We start from the raw sequence: 16,729 nt of genomic DNA, 5'->3' as shown, positions 1-16,729 counted from the left end.
CAGTAATAGCGTGTAAATGTATTTACGATAAATAAATAAAATAAAATATTATGTACATTTTGATGTACCTACACGGGGCAATATTTTTTCCAAACAAACCAACGTTTCAGGCTCTTTACAGGTCTCATAATGATTTAATTATATCTTTATTCTGTAATAAACATTAAAATTTTCAGATTTTACGTCCTCTAAATTCTAATTTTATGATACTTTAGCACGCTTTATTTAGAGTTTCAATAGAGCTCCTTGTGAAAGAGTCCTTCCAGTGAAGTACTGCCACCTTACCTACTTCTGCCGCCAAGCAGTAATGTGAGCATTACTGTATTTCGGTTTCGAAGGGTAAGGGCTCTGGTGAAATTACAGGCACATAGGACTTGACTTTTGCGCCATCTATGCATCTGCGCTGGTAATTAATTGTAGAGTTGGGTAACAACGTCGTCAAGTTCTCAGTTTTACCATAAGCCACACGGTACGTGAGACATCAACTAGGTGGCGCAGTTTTACATATAAATTGCATATTTATTTTAAAAAGATTTTTACATTACAAATGTTTACATTTTTGTAGGTTGACGGGTGAAAATGCCGATAATCGGAAACAGTATTAATCATATTTTAAAACTTTATAAATCTACGCAATAATCCTAATAAGTCTACGTATAACATATAATATATTCAAAATACAAAGTAAAAGAAAAGGATGGCTATAATTTTAGTTACTTATATTGAATTAGATTAGTAACGCAGCGTGGGCAGACCACCCACAAGGAGGATTGATGATCTGGTGAAGGCTGCGGGAATCCGCTGGATGCAAGCAGCGCAGGACAGATCGTTGTGGCATTCTTTGGGGGAGGCCTATGTTCAGCATAGCATAACATGCATATGGACGTATTTTGGCAGAAATTATGATGATGATGAGATTAGCAACCAGCTCTACCTGCCCAGCATGGACGACTTATTCTCATGATGTTACATAAAAATGATGAGAAGTTTATACGACGTTTATACGACGTTTATATTATGAAAGGTTCTAAGGTTTTCGCGATTGTTAGAAATGGAAATGAAACTGTTGCTTCGGATCTAAAATCGCATAGGTATAGATATTGTTGTTTATTTTTCAAATAAATGAACATATACGGCCCTTTACATGTTCCATGGTAAGGGTTGTTTTACAGTCACAAAATTTGAGATCCCAAATATAAAACAAAATAGTTCCATTAAAAATTCATATCAATTTGCCATATTCGAGGTTTAAAATTATAGTAAAACAAAAACTTCATCTTCTTAATGTGCCTCTTCTCCACAAAGGTTCGGGACTTATCCATATATTACATTTTCAATTACTTCTCCGTTTATCACTATACCCTCTTCGGCTTCATGTAGAGATTTCGCCATTGCTCATAATGGGACTCATAACGGCTTCAGAGCTTTGTTTTGAATACCATAAAGCAGGAGTTGCTCGCAATTGCTTTTATCGTCTAAATATATATAACATGTGAAAATATCTTTGTACACATTTGCGATTAAAATTGGTAGAATTCTTAGTTTTGTCCAAATTTACTTATGCAGATACAAATTATGGTCCTCGTTTTCTAAGCAAAACTAAAGCTTTAATACAGAGGGTTAAAAATGCGTGCCTAAAATTTTCTTATGAGTACAATACCGCCAAAATTTACGAGTAGAAATCATGAATCGTCTTATTTAGCTCAAGAAAAACTATTGAATATGTCTTCACGTCAATACACACATTTTGCCACTCTCCTTTTTGGTGTAATAAAACATGGAAAATCGCCGTACTTGTTTGAAAGTTTAAAATGGACGTCGCGATCTCGCCTCGGTCGGTGAATTGTCCCGTGCCATAGAACGATAGAACGGCAGCAGTTTAGGGGAGTTTTAAGTACGCCACAGCGAAGATTTGGAACGATCTACCGCCTCCTTTTATAAATAACAATAATAAATAACGCACATACTCAACATAGCCCCGCATTAGGGAAACCCTGTGTCGCGGGTGCCATGGACACACACATAGACAAGCACAAATTACACCCAAACTCACAAGAGAAATAATTGTAGGACATACAACTATTTCTCCCGGCCCGGGAATCAAACCTAGGACCTCATGGCATGGCGTGGCAGTCGGGCATGGTAACCGTTCGGCCACGGAGGCAGTTTTCTCAACGCAGTTTCTGTATCGGCTTCTGTAAAATTAAGGAAATAACATTGATGCGACAGATAAACGGCGATAGCTTCTAATTTAACTTTTGTTTTCTATCATTTATTACTTACTAAAATTATTACTCACACAGTGTTATTACAATTTTTACAGAGATATCATTGACTTACAGTAAGTCAATGAGAGATATTATTATTATGATCGTTTTTTTATTTTTTTATATTGTAATGTATAAGCTTCATTAAGAGCACAATGTACATTCATAAGGATCATTTGTAATTATGAATATGTTCTCGTTTTTAATTAGTTTTGTCTTCTTGTAAGTCATCTTGTGATTTTATTTTATTTTACCCTTGATTTTAAACACCTTAAATACTTTTAAATACCATAATTATTTTAAACACATCTACCTCCTCTTAAGCTCCAGTCGAAAACCAGAGCTGAGGCTCTGCCCAGCATAAAGCTGAGCTGGCTAACCTTTTCGGCTAATAGTGTACTTTAGTTTATAATCTATGATTTTCTTTTTGTTTTAATACATCTTGTATCTAATTGTAATGTTTGAAATATTATCTGTGAATAGCCGGATAAATGTTTCTTTCTTTCATTATTCTCTTTTCATACACATTAAATAAAATAGATGATAATATGCACCCTTGTCTTGCGCCACGTTTGAGTTCAGTTTTTTTTATAGCTATGCTAGTCTTCTACTGGACACAGTACAGATTGGTTATAAAAGTATGGTCATGTCAGTCAATTCTAATACGTTCAAAAATCTGAATCAGATGTTCATTGCGAACTCTATCAAATGCCTTATAATACACTATCTGGTGTAGTAGTATTTAATAGACTAAACATAAATAGATTTTTCTATTCTAAAACTTTATGCTATCTAAAGGTTATTTATTATACTCCGTTGTTAGATGACAAAAATCCTTGCTAGCGATTTTTTCCGTTCAGATCTTGCAGGTTGTTTTGATCTATCATATTTGGAATAAATATTGTTCATGATAAATTTCAGATAAAGATAAATCTCAAGGAAACCTGCCTGATGACAGAGTGCTGGATTTTAGTCAATGTGACGACATGTATGTATCAGTAATGTATCAGTTTTAGTTTGAGTTTATACTAGAAACAACAACAAGAAGTATAATAAAAACAGAATACGTACCTACTGTGAACAGAAATGTAAACATATTTTAGCCATATTTTTGCATTTCTTTTCACGTTATTGAAACACAGTTGCTAAGTTTAATAAAACATTAATTTGTTGTACCCATGAAGCCAACATAAATACCTTTAAAGCGCTGTGGCAATCATAATCAATTAAATCTCATATATGATGGCAAATGTTTGACAGCGATTATGTATTTACTGCAAGAGTTGTCAAATTATAATAAAGCTGATTCGGCAAGGCCCCGTAAAAGGGAAAGTGAGTTGCTCGCCTACGAGCCCACGCGCTACTAAGGTGCGCGCACGCAGCCTCTTCTCATTTCGAGCCCAAAGCTCCGCCGCGCTTCGCAATGTGTCGTTTAAAAAACACTGTAATAATAAAATAATGTCGTGATATGGTTGTGTAATATATAGTTCGAAGTAAACGGTACGAACAGTACATTGCTTATGATCAGCGGTGAAGGCTCAGCTAATATTAATATCTTGCATGCTAGAGCTCGTGTGCAAGTGTTTTACAATAAAATAGTGCTTTAAATACATTATTTTATAAATATAATCGAACAGCTAAGTGCGTGTATAATCCCAACTCTAATAATAAACTACTTCATTTTGCTAAACGTGTCCTGTATCGACAAGTCGATCGTGTTCACCGTTGCTTATCATATGATATATCATCTGATTACAATTGGCCTTGTTATTCAATATGGGAATTCGATCTAGTAGAACTCGACACGGATAAAGCACAGAGTGAAGTTTCATGCAACTGTCCCTCAAGTCGTACTCGCAGTCGATATCAAATATTGCATTGTTGCACACGCCTTGGAATTGCTCTAACTAAATAAAATGCGACGGAAAGATCCGCTCCCGGTCAACAGCACAAGCAGAGGAAAAAGTCTTATAGCTACAAGAACGAACCAGCAACAACAACGCAAGATGCAGAGCACTAGAAGTCCATTACCAAGAAGTTATTCTTCGCCGGCTACCCAGCACGAATCTGACAGTCCGCTGTCCCAAACAACCCAAAAAGGATACATCATGCGCAGTTTTTCCACACCTGAGCCAAAAAATCTAGAGAATAGACGTAACTCCGATTCATTTTACAGACCTAGAATGCATGGGTCAAGAGGAGAATTGGATTCTGATTTGGAAAATTTTGAAAATTTCGAAGAAGATTTTTTAGATATAGATGCTGATCATGAAGTAATGTTTGCTCCCTACAGAAATGTTGAGATACTAGAACCAAAGAAAGTCGTTACATCTTTGCTACCTGGTAGTGGACTTCAAAAAGTAACCATTCGACCGATTTCCTCGACGACACAGACACGGCAAAGTGCTCGCGAAACCATGAACCAGTTGAAAATGGATCAGAAAGGTAAAGTGACTATTGTAATGAACCCAATAGGTGTTATTTATATAAATATGTCATTTGTGTTAGAAAAATTTGCAGGTTAGTTGTATTGACCGTCGCAACCAGTTTTGAGATTATGCAAATTACAGATTAGGATTATGTTCGTGTTTCGTTTGGGTTTATCTTGATAAATATTAATCCCCCCCTTTGATGTTACACATTGGACTTAAGATGAGATATAGATTTTGTCACTGGAAAGGAGAAATTACTAACCCTCAAAAGGCCAAAATGGCGGTTTAGTGCTTTTGCCTTTCCAAGCACGATATGTATAGTTGGTTCACAAATGTTTATTGCATATTATATTAGCCTACGCTTTAGTCCTGTATATCATGGTAAACATAGTAAAATAAGTGAAGGTATTTATTACATATTGTCCTAATATTTTCCAAGTAATGTTTGTGTTATAAACTCGTAACTATTTCTGAACGTAATCTAATTGAATAGTGGGGAAAAAACAAAATATCATATACACACACTTACTCGAGAAGCTTTTACATTACTATTTATATTTTACGCCAGCCTTTACGAGTAACAGTCCAATAACGCCATTTTGTATACAGAATCATTTAATTAAGATATCCATATAATTTGAAATCCATTTTGCTGGATAAGTACCTATACTGTTTATTGATTGTTGTGGATTTCTGTACCTATAAAAACATTTTCTACACCTATTTCAGCTTCTCGCTTGAATTTCCGGCCACTGGTAGTGAAGATGCCTTCTTACGGTCTCCACCGTTCTGAGTCTACGACATCGTCCCTGATGATTGATGAACTCCAAGCGTCACCGCAATTGGAACGAGAAGTTGCAGAGCTAGATAAGGAGTTGGATAATGCTGAACAGCACTTAGCACGAGGCGTGGCAATTGCCACAGAAGAAAGTGATACTGATACGGTATGTAACTACTATTTTACTTATTATCGTAATTTGATAGGAATATATGTTTACAATGTTATCAAACTTGACGAATAATGTTCTAGGTGATACTTATAGTAATTATCAAGCCATTCTGCAGTACAATAAACCACAAATATATTATAACAAATCATCTCTGTTTGGAGTCATGTGTCACTTGACGAACAAATAACATATGATTCCAAACAGGAGTGTTTACTTTATTTATTTAAACTTTTGTGCGCAAAGTACAAATGGCGGACTTAATGCCATATGGCATTGACCATTGTGCCCACAGATATAAAAAAAACAATAGGTTGGTGCTATACTTAAAACAAAAGTAACAAGACATTAAATCTACAATTTGATCTTTCTAAATCATATGTTATTCAGCGAGCAAATAACACATGATTTGGAAAGGTAAACTTTGCGCTGTATTACTATACCGGTGAGTGTTATAATGAGCCATATGTGGTCGTAAATCTTGGTAGATAGTTTGATTTTGGGTTGAAAACGGTGGAGTTAAGACTTTGATTTCAAAATGCTTTTCTTATCAAAGAAATCATGTATCAAAGGTTTAGCTTAAGTTTATTAATACTACTCTGCTCCCCGGTCCTATCTCCCCGAGTCAGGTTTATTGTTGATTTTATAACCCTAGATCAAAAACTTCCATGTGTTCCAAAAGTACACAGGGCATACGTGATCGTAAACAACGGAAGTTCGGTTGGCCATTGTTTCATAGTTACAGCTGGAATCAAAATTACAATTATCCAACCATGCTATGTACTTCCATATTGCAACGTATGAATATTGTAGTATCGAGAAAAGTACATTAAACCTAAAATGGAACATTTTTAAGGACTTTGATATAAAACATTTTTACAATGACTGGCTTTGAATGCCAAATCGTGTTTAAGAAAACGTGTGCTCTTGACTAATAAAATTGTTAAATAAACAAGTTCAAAACTGTTTAGTATTATTGAAATTACGATTTTTCATCAGGCGAGTCGTGTTTCGATGGTTACATGGATGGTGTGTAAAGGCGTTGACAAAGATTTACCTAAACTCGTGGCCTACTTTAAATGTGTCTTCGTGATTGCGGCATCGGATCGTGACCACGTCCTACTTCGATACTATTTCCGATGCTTCACAGCTGTTCTCTAATAACGCATTCGTTAATTCATCTACATCTTTTTTAAAGTTGGTTTGCTTCCCTTGTACTATACTTCCCTACAATATACTTCCCGACTGCAATCCAAAAATATCCCGATCCATAGAGTATGCAGCTATCGTTTTAAATGTGGTGGCCTTAATAAGCTGTTATTCAGTTTCCTCTTTAAATAAGCAAAATGTTTCGTTTCTAGTTGGTAATGGCATCCCATGTTATTAAGCAAACTATTTTCCTCAATAGATCGTTTGCGGTTATTGTTTTACTTACTATAGTGACGGCGACACGTGCGTCTCTCGCTCTATCAAACGTCCGTGCGGACGCTGATAATACCAGTAGTGCTCAGCACTGTACAGCGCGGCAGCTACGCATTGTATCATTTTCTGAACAATTTGATTCTCTTTTGTATTTTGCAATGTGTTATCAACCTAGCTTACAAAGCTTAATTCAGCGTGTGATGTAGTTTGTGTACGATAACACTAATTAATACATGTGTAGTGATTGTAAAGGAGCGTGACGCGATAGGCTACCCGTTCCCGTGGCAGCTGAACGTAAACATCGCGTGATCGATACCGACAGCAGGCGGCATCGCGTGCCTGGCCCGGTGGACTAGCGAGAGACGGTGCGCAAGTTTTCTCCTAGTCACCAGGCAAATGAGCTGAGCGGTGCGCGTCTAGCCAGCAATAGCGGGAACAATAAGCACGCCTTGACCTTGCGGCGCGCGGGGGCCGCGGCGCACGATGACGCCACCGCGGCCGGCACGCGGTTCGGCTTTCGGGTGCGATCCTTCGTGGACGGCATCCGCGTAATCGGCGGTCAGCGTGATTCCGTACTTTGTGTCGAAAATACAGTAGCTGTGGGCGGCGACGCGACGCCGGGGACGTACACGACGCTCTCATTCCGCGATTCGGCGCCGACGCCGACACGCTTCGAACGACCGACCGACCGACTCCCGCCGACCGTGCACTACGACATGCGCGTGCGACATGGGTAATGTGCAGTGCTGCGCCAGCGGACGCTTCCGAAAAGGAAAGCCCCCGAAGGAGCCGAAGAACAAAAAAAATAAACTGAAACCAACGAAGGATTGTAAAAAGAAAAACGGTGTAAGTGGTGGTGGTACAGGCGACCAAGGTGTTAAAAAAGTGATAACCGTGGCAGAAGACGGATCTGAAAGGGCTGCGCCGGTGGAAACGCTGGCGCAAGCTACTTCGCCCGCCGCAGATACATCTTCTGCGGCTCCTTTACAAGACCCGCAGCCGCAAATTGACTATATAAATGCTAATGAAACAGATTCTCCGCGCGGCGAAAGTATGACAACCGCCAGGGAGCGATTCTTCGGACAGGTATTTCAAAAGTTATACTTGTAAAAGACTGCGTTTTAATAAATGGCAGTGGTAGGAATGTGTCAATGACGACATAAAATCCCTTTATCGTAGCGAACCGAATTCACCGGTCCATCTTACTTAGAGGCCGTTCTGCTTTGTATCAATTTATAACGGTTTTACTTTTGATAAGTCTCTCAACCGTATTTTCATTGTACATAACTAACGTATGTTATCTTACTCACTTGAGGAGTTTTGATTGAGGCGTCAATATCAGCCTGTTTATTTATTTTATGTATTTTAAAAAGTGCTATGAGACGATCTCATTTAAATACATTTATAATAAGAGAAATTCGAAGAAATTATACGATTGCCTGATATTTAATACTTATTAATACCTAATTACGTAGCAGAATTCCAATGTTAATATATGTTTACCTACTTGACAATTACAATAACGCGTGAACATTACGTATGATGACATTACTGCTTTGCTTACATTTTATTATAGGATTTCAAGCTAAAACGTAAGTAAAGTTAAGGTCAGTGGACAGGTTACTTACGATGATCTAATGTGCATTGATTAACAGCCAAGGATGTTGTTTAAGTGTCCGCTACCTCCACGTTAACGATAAACTCTTAAACGTAAACACATAAAGTGTACATTTAGTATAGTTTTAATCGTAACGTATCACTAAATACTTCATTGTTTACAATGATTTGTGATTTTGTTACCGTAGATGGCTGTCTGGTAATGCATGACATTCATTATCTTTGTAATCAATTTTATTATAAAATTGATTATCGATGTACTTTTTTAACGTTAACTAAATATCTAGGTAACTCGGATACAGGAAATACAGAAATTTCCTTGTTTTCTTGTTCTGTGGATGGTTTATTTTCACGACCTATTTTAGATGAATCATTATTGCTGCCACGGAAGGGTAGTTGGTTCGAGATTGCTGCCAAAACAAATTTCGCATATCCCACGAACTTCACGGTTGAAATCAGCATTGTAAAATTAGAAAGTTCTCTGAATTGCGCCTACGTTCTAAAAGCTAAGTCATCGTGGACGGGAGTTACGCTTGAGTCATTGACTCGGGAAAGTGACCGAATGATTCTGATGTTCATGTGAATTTTGGAGCAGATCCAGGCTGAATACAGAAATAACTGCGAGTGTTCAGAGAGTAATTCATGCAATATTTTATTAGCTGCACCGGCGGTTCGCTACGCTCGCCTCGTACGTCACTGCGCCTTTGTATTTCTGTATTTAGCGAGTAGTTCCGAGTCATAAATTAACGTAGTTTTAGACGCGTTTGTTTCCTAAACGCCACATTATGAAGCAAGTGATAGAATTTTCGTTCAACTACAAAACTTTTTTATTTTATTCTTTTTGTATGATACCAAGTGCCGGGGCGTACAAATTGTGTGATTGGTGGTGACCAACACGTCAGTCCGTAGCAGTTGCAATGCCACTCAGGACTTTAAATCGCAAATATACGTCATGAGACATAAGTAGAAATGTGCCTGTAATTTCACCAGCACCCTTACACTTCAAAACCAGAACGCAGTAATGGTAAAATTAACTGGTCAGCGGCAGAAATATAAATAAATAACGCATACACTCATAGCCCAGCACAACAACCTTGCGTCGCGAATACCATAGACAACCACAAATTACACCCAAATTGACGAGAGAAATAAATGTAGGCTATACAATTATTTCTCCCGGCCCGGGAATCGAACGCGGGACCTCTGCGTAGCATTCCAAAATTGTAACCGTTCGGCCACCGAGGCAGTTAAATATGTATGTAAGGTGGCAGCACTTCCTGGGCGAACTCTTTTACAAGGTGCTCTACTGATACTGTTTGGTGCAATATTATTATTCCACTAGTATTTCTTATCTTACTATGTAATGTCTAAAACTTATTAACTAATATTTATTTTTAATATCAATAGAGCTCGAGATATTACTCCCATTGTATATCCACGTAAACTTACGTACTTATATTTTACTTAATACGTCAGTATTAACCAACATGACGTGACGTGAGTTAAACTCGAAAAAAAGACCTTTAACAACGTCATATTTTGTATATTATTCTATTTATAACAAGCTAAACACTGACTCATACTCGCATTATTTCTTATTAGAATCTCGCTAAAATCATAATGTGCTCGTTTGTAGTGTCCAATGAAGGTGCACTTTAATGGAAGTAGGCGTTCTAACACAAGAATGCCAACTTCTCGAACTCTGTAAGTGTACTTACGTCTGCTTGAAGGTGTTTACACTGCCGTTTAGCACAATCGTCACAACCTTGTAAATACTACGTCGCCAGCCAGTCACATTATCATGATTTGACGAAATTTCCACAGATTTTTATTCTTTTCTTTTCTTTCTCCTTTAATATGTAGTGAAAATTGTGGAAAAAATGAGAAAATTGATGATCATTGAATGACTTACATAAAATTAATTACATACCAACACGACCGTATGAGGAGTTAAGTCGAAATTACCCGCGTGGTTAAACTAAACAAATATGTATATGCATTGACTTACAATAAGTCAATGTGTATATGTATCGAAAGTTGTCAATTTTAACCATTAATATGTTCCGAGTTCAAAATGTGCAGACGACTTGTGATAAAAACCAACTAAGTCATACGTAAAATTATAATACGAGAAAATTTAAAAGTGCAGTTAAATGCTTGACATTTAGTAGCAGTAGAGGTCCTTGTGAAAATGTTCGTCCAGGGAAGTACTGCCTCCTTGCCTATTTCTGCCGCCAACCAGTTAAATATGAGCATTACTGCCTTCTAGTGTTGAAGGGTAAATGGTGTCGGTGAAATTACAGGCACATGAGACTTGTCAACTTATATCTCAAGGTGTCGGCCGCAGTGGCAGTGCCTCTCAGATCTTTACGATTTAAAGTTCTGAGTGGTGACACTCACACACATGTTGTTTTTGTTAAACGTACTTACACATATTTTGAATACTTTGTACTTGCGTAAAATGAATAACTTTGGCGACTTTTATAATTTCCACAGTAAAGGCGGCGTTACTCGCCGACAAAGTCTTAATAAACTTAGCCCTTAAAAATAAAATTATTTATCACCATATTTTTTTAAGTAATAGATTAACAACGTTAATTATTTTTAAAGTTCTAAACGGACAATGATTAAATATTAACGTACTAACAAGAAATCATAATTCCCCTTTTTTAAAAAAGGTCTACGTTGAAATGTTCACGTCTGCTTGTCTACCAGGTTTCGAATGATAATTATTATCAATAATTATCTTAACATTTATAAAATTAATTGGAACAACAAAGTGCTACCGCTAGTAATATCGTGTCATGTGTTTGCATTCACGGTGTATCCAAACGTGTCTGTCTAATGTCAAACTACACAAAGTCACAAACCAAATCGTTTTACCGAAGATTTTTCTTCGTATGTATTTAGTTTTCTCACTGTATGTCATGTTTAGTTAAAAAATAAATAGACAAAACTATGAATCAGCATGGATAATTATCGGATATTTATCGAATAAAATAAATATCTTGATAATTTCAAACCCTGTTGTCTACTATGAATTTCATTACATATACATATATATCATATAATTATACCTTATATATCTTAGTAGTGCGTATATTATCGTCAGTCTCTATCGATAATTTTATTTAAAAACATCTAGTTGCAGTTTATTATAATCCATTCAACTCGGTTACTATCAGAATAGCATCCATCTAATTACTTTGCAGAGGGCAATACAAATATAATTACACACTTAAATGAAATCTAAATTCAGTGTACGAGTATCTACCATTGCATAATTCTCTAACGATTTTTATCATTAGCATTAGTAGGGTCATGCTCATTAGATGTATCTAATGAGTTATCGGCTAGACGCAGGCACGGCGCGGGTCAATGGCGCGTGACGTCACCAGACAATAAATAAAATTCATTTAGGTGCGTGATGCTCAACGACATCTTCAAGGTGAACCCTGACTTAAAGCCACTCCCTCTTATCCTTCGAGTTTCAAGATTGTCTTTAATCTCTTAAAAAATCTTATCCAGTTGTTGATAAAGTAATGATTTAGAGTTAGCACCATTCACGTTTTGTTCAGTCAAAAACTGAGCTAGGTTTGATTATTTCTTATTCTTCCTGTCGTGTTGATGCCATACACTATAATGCTTGCCAACGGGGTGAAAGTATTTGCCAATCGCGGTAAGGTACTCGCCAATTGTTGCCCAGGGCGCGACAGATGATAATGATGTAAAGGCAAGGAATGGTACGTCGTGCGGGGAGGGTCCTTTCGTCCACTCCATTTCTTGCTCGATCATTTTACCTTGTAATTCATCGTTAATCTATCAGAATAGCAAAAAGTCTAAAAAAGTTATGCAAAGTAGTGAACTTACCAATTTAACAAATATTCGTTGTTATTACTGTACCAAGTATATAAGTAGTGTGTGCATTAGAATCCAATTTAAAATAACGTCTAGTAAATATGCCGAATGTTACACAGCGTTTAAAAGCCGCACCCAAATCGTGGATCTGTTCCTCGTATTCGTAATAATATTAACATGCTCTCTAAGATGTTTACGCCCGAAGATGATTCATACATAACTCATACAGAAACATCTTTAAAAATTTTTATCGATGAATTTGAGAACTGCTAATAATATTCAGTAATCTTTCTAGATTGTACCTTGGCGTTTGAAGTAGACTTCCAAGATTCAAATTCAGTAAAAAAAAATTGAATTGCAGATATACCAACTTTTCTTTCTGATAATAAGTATACTACAAAAGAATCAGTCAATAAATGAGGTCGTGGTAATGTTTCGTGGCAACCGTTTCTACCAATGACAATATATCAACGAGTTATAAGAAAAAAAATCATTAGTGCATTCTGATATCAATCACACAATCATATAACAAACATATTTGACGTGTTTAATAGGTCTATTACCTACCTACAATTTTATAAATAAAACTTAAAATGTAAAACGTGTATTTCCAAACAAAACTAAGATAATTATCATTCAGATGACGTAGCCTTTGTTTCAATGTTATTTTCTTTTATTGTTTGCCGCCTCTTTGGACCGGTTTTGTGTGTATATAATGATAGTTTTACGTTGTTTGTCCACAATCTGATGTTAAGAGAAGATAGTGGTTTACTATTTATGTCATATGTAAAACTAATAAACATTGGATTATTTAAATATCATGCTCTAATTCTCACAGTACTGAGTTCTGTCATAATTTTGGTCGGTACTTCTTCATGACTGATAGCGATGGTTGTGGGCTGCAATGATACAAGTAAGAACGACCCTCCGAGCGACCCCTTCATCGTCTTCGGTCGGTGGTCAACGCATCTCAAACGCTTTTGACTCCTAGGTTAGGTTCACGAATTCTTTTTCATTACTGTTCTAATTATATACGTAAATATTCGAATGTTAACGCTATGTTAAGTCTAAAATCTGTTAAGTACTTCCTTTACCACGAGACTAGTTAACGTAAAATAAGTGAGATTAATTTTATTAGGTTGTTGTCTACCTTTTAGTTTTATGTCCGGAGTAAAAAAGATTATAATTATGAGCAATCCAGCAGCGCCCAGAATTGTACCTTGTTGCACTCTTTAGTTTGGTATTCGTAATATGGACAAGCCATCCTATTAAATTTGTCTATTCCTCATCTAGACATATAGTATGAACAATACCACTCTTGAAAAATCAGAACTAAGCATAATCAGTTTAAACAAAATATGGAAGTAGGTGACTTCGTATAACGTCACGTGAATCTAATTAAAACCAATTGCTTAAACGTACCTTAATAGTTGATATCAGATTAAATTTGATAGGGTTGTAACCCTAACAAGCCGTGATAGTAAAACACTTCAGGTCCACAAATTTATTTAAAGTCCGTTAAAGAGAAGAAAAGGTAACAAAGAAGGCGGTAATAATAAAAGGTATATATACCAGAAAACAGGTACATTATTACAAAACACTTCCTAACTTGATGGATATTTAGATATTAAGTAGACACTTACCCCAAAAGGGTCGAGTTATACTGAATTACAGATATTCATAGGTACATGATAAGGTCGTAGTGGTTATAAACTTATTAAAATTGGCACATGATTTAGATTACTAATGATTATAAACTTAGTAAGGCTTAATAATCGGAAAATAGAGATGAATATGCTATACGCCAAAAACATGACTCGTCGCGACGCTTCGACTCTGCGCCAGTGTGAGTTGAGCCTTAAGGAACCAAAATTCGACGCGATTGAATTTTAACCAGCTCCGTACGCAGTCGCGATAGAGCAGGGAGTGACGGCGGAACGAAAAAACATCAGAATGGTAGGCAAAAGAGCTATGGAACAATTCAAAATTTAAATTTAAATACGAGTGCCCAGGAACCGGAGAAAGGCGATAAAAAGGTGGGATGGCGATGTAAGGAGGTCACATCGTCACGCATCTATGTCAGTTTTAAAATTTCTTCGTGTCGCAAAGATGATAGATGACCAACGTACGTATCTAAAATGCAAAGAATAAGTGACATTACGAAGAAAATTGATTTAGCGTTCACAATTTTTGCATAGAAAATTGGAAATGCGTGCATAAAACTTTCGTTATCGTAATGGTTTGTAAAATATATGAAATGTAGATCCTCCATAGTACGCGAGAATAAAGTGAAACTTTTGTACTTTATCTTGTTGTTGGGATTTCACACGGTCAAAGTTCAACACCAATTAAACGAAATAAAAGATGTATTATGTTCAAATAGTAAATCTTATATAAAGGTCACATACATCGTTGTGTGACCGATTCTTATTTTGCCTATTTTACGATTAGTAACCGTCTCTCAGACGAACAGTCCATCATCGTTTATATTTTATTGTTGGAGCGTCTAAACGTTGACGATTATGAATTATTTGTCCGTCAGTTTGCGCAATTCACTTTAAAGATGGAAACGGTGTTCGTTTCCATTTGCTGCGTTCACATATTGGAACGTTTTTCTAATTCTTTGTCTTTTATTACCTATTACACGGTGTTACACGGGCGACACCCGTGACCACGTTTTGGGTTAATCACGGGTCTAGCAATCTGATTCGGCTGAAACATGATTTTGAGCTCTGAAACAACTATTGAATCTAAAGGGAATGAGAAGTATTAACGAGATATAAATTCGTCTCATATACTTAGATATATATAAATATATATACAGGGCGTTCCACGGCTATGCCACACGGAGGGAAAGTACCATAAATACCATATACAGAAAATTTTACTAAGACTTCATTTTGTTTTTATAAACAATTCGAACTACATTCAAAGATGATCTCCTGACTGAACCGGGAATCGTACTCGCTAAATGTGAAAAAAACACCTGTAATTTTACTACACTAATGAAAGCATCAATCATAAATTTTTGTTTCCTTCTAAATAACGTAGCATCTTAAATAAAAGTAAAATTTGAGTGTCACTGATCTGACGCCTAATAACGTTACGTGTAATTTTTAATATTGACAGCATATAATAGCCAGATCACAATGTATATATTATCGAGAACAACACACTTAGGCTGTGACACCAGTCCAGAGAGGTATAGGAGGAGAGGTGTAGGTTGTATGACAACAATGTCGTATCGTGTCTCAAGCTGAGTTCTTCACTCGTTGACAGTCAATTATCGCGTTGACTTTTCACCGATGGCTGGGACGCGTGTGGTCCGTGTTGATGGGTGTGAAATTAGTAGAATTGTCGCCGACACCCATAACAAGCCACGAGGTCATCCCAGCAAGGAATACTGCTAAATTTACTGCGCTGTCCATCTCTATCAACTTTGTAACAACACAATTGAATTATCTTCGCCCAGATGATGTTTGTCCGCTACACGCAATAATCTTACTTATATAGGTACTTTAAAAAAGGGTTACACTAGCACTAAGTGTCATCATTATTTTCACAATTGGTTTAAATTGTATATTGAAACAAGTTAAAATAATCGCAAATGTTAAACAGTATTGGCAAACAGTCCTCTGTCTTGTCAAAAGAAATTAAAAAGAAGCTTTAATAATTTTATGTACATAGCTACACAATGTTCTGGAGCTCTAGAGTAAAACATTCTTGAACAGTTTCCAAGCTTTAAACGTGAACTAGCACGCCACCACTCTAGTATAATTTGGACAATATATGAAAATCATGCCAAATGATAAATTTAGTTTATATTTCATATCATAATATAATTTTTTTTAATTAATACACGTATAATATAGTTCCTGAGTCAAACATTTTTTTAACTCATAGTATCCTTTAGTTTGTTGCTATGATTGCAAATGTCGAGCGGAAGTAGGATTGTAGTGTCGTTGCCCTGTTGACCGGCGGCAGTCTACATACAGCCTAAACAAGATAGTCATAAACGCAAGTTGACACTATCATATTTCTTCTTTATTCAATTTCCCTGCGTACGCGCAAGACTGACACGTCCGCTTGGCGCGCGCGTGGGCTTTAGTCGTATTAGGAAGTCGGACAGTTAGGCACGTGCCTATTTACATTCAGAATGTCTGCTCCACTATTCAATTAATTTTTT

The 16,729-nt window shown here is 36.5% G+C and overlaps 2 protein-coding genes across 3 annotated transcripts in view; both read left to right on the top strand.

The window, feature by feature from the left end:
- The first annotated feature begins 4,183 nt into the window (after nucleotides 1-4,183).
- LOC113237025 lies at nucleotides 4,184-7,377 on the top strand. The gene is made up of 3 exons (XM_026473267.1): nucleotides 4,184-4,712; nucleotides 5,429-5,643; nucleotides 7,321-7,377. Exons 1-3 carry the CDS (start codon nucleotides 4,184-4,186, stop codon nucleotides 7,375-7,377), a joined length of 801 nt encoding a protein of 266 aa, XP_026329052.1.
- Nucleotides 7,378-7,759: 382 nt separating this feature from the next.
- The window catches only part of LOC113237109 (sterile alpha and TIR motif-containing protein 1), a 60,632-nt gene continuing 51,662 nt past the window's right edge, over nucleotides 7,760-16,729 (top strand). For both annotated transcript variants that reach the window (XM_026473377.1, XM_026473376.1), the window contains exon 1: nucleotides 7,760-8,154. In XM_026473377.1, the coding sequence (XP_026329162.1) occupies nucleotides 7,798-8,154 (357 nt within the window). In that variant the 5' untranslated portion in view covers nucleotides 7,760-7,797. The remainder of the gene's footprint in view (nucleotides 8,155-16,729) is intronic.

This window comes from Hyposmocoma kahamanoa, unplaced genomic scaffold (assembly GCF_003589595.1).
Source record: "Hyposmocoma kahamanoa isolate Upper Pololo Valley unplaced genomic scaffold, ASM358959v1 93, whole genome shotgun sequence".
Taxonomy (NCBI): domain Eukaryota; kingdom Metazoa; phylum Arthropoda; class Insecta; order Lepidoptera; family Cosmopterigidae; genus Hyposmocoma; species Hyposmocoma kahamanoa.
The sequence above is the reverse complement of the archived record's forward strand: the minus strand, read 5'-3'. Positions and strand labels throughout refer to the sequence as shown.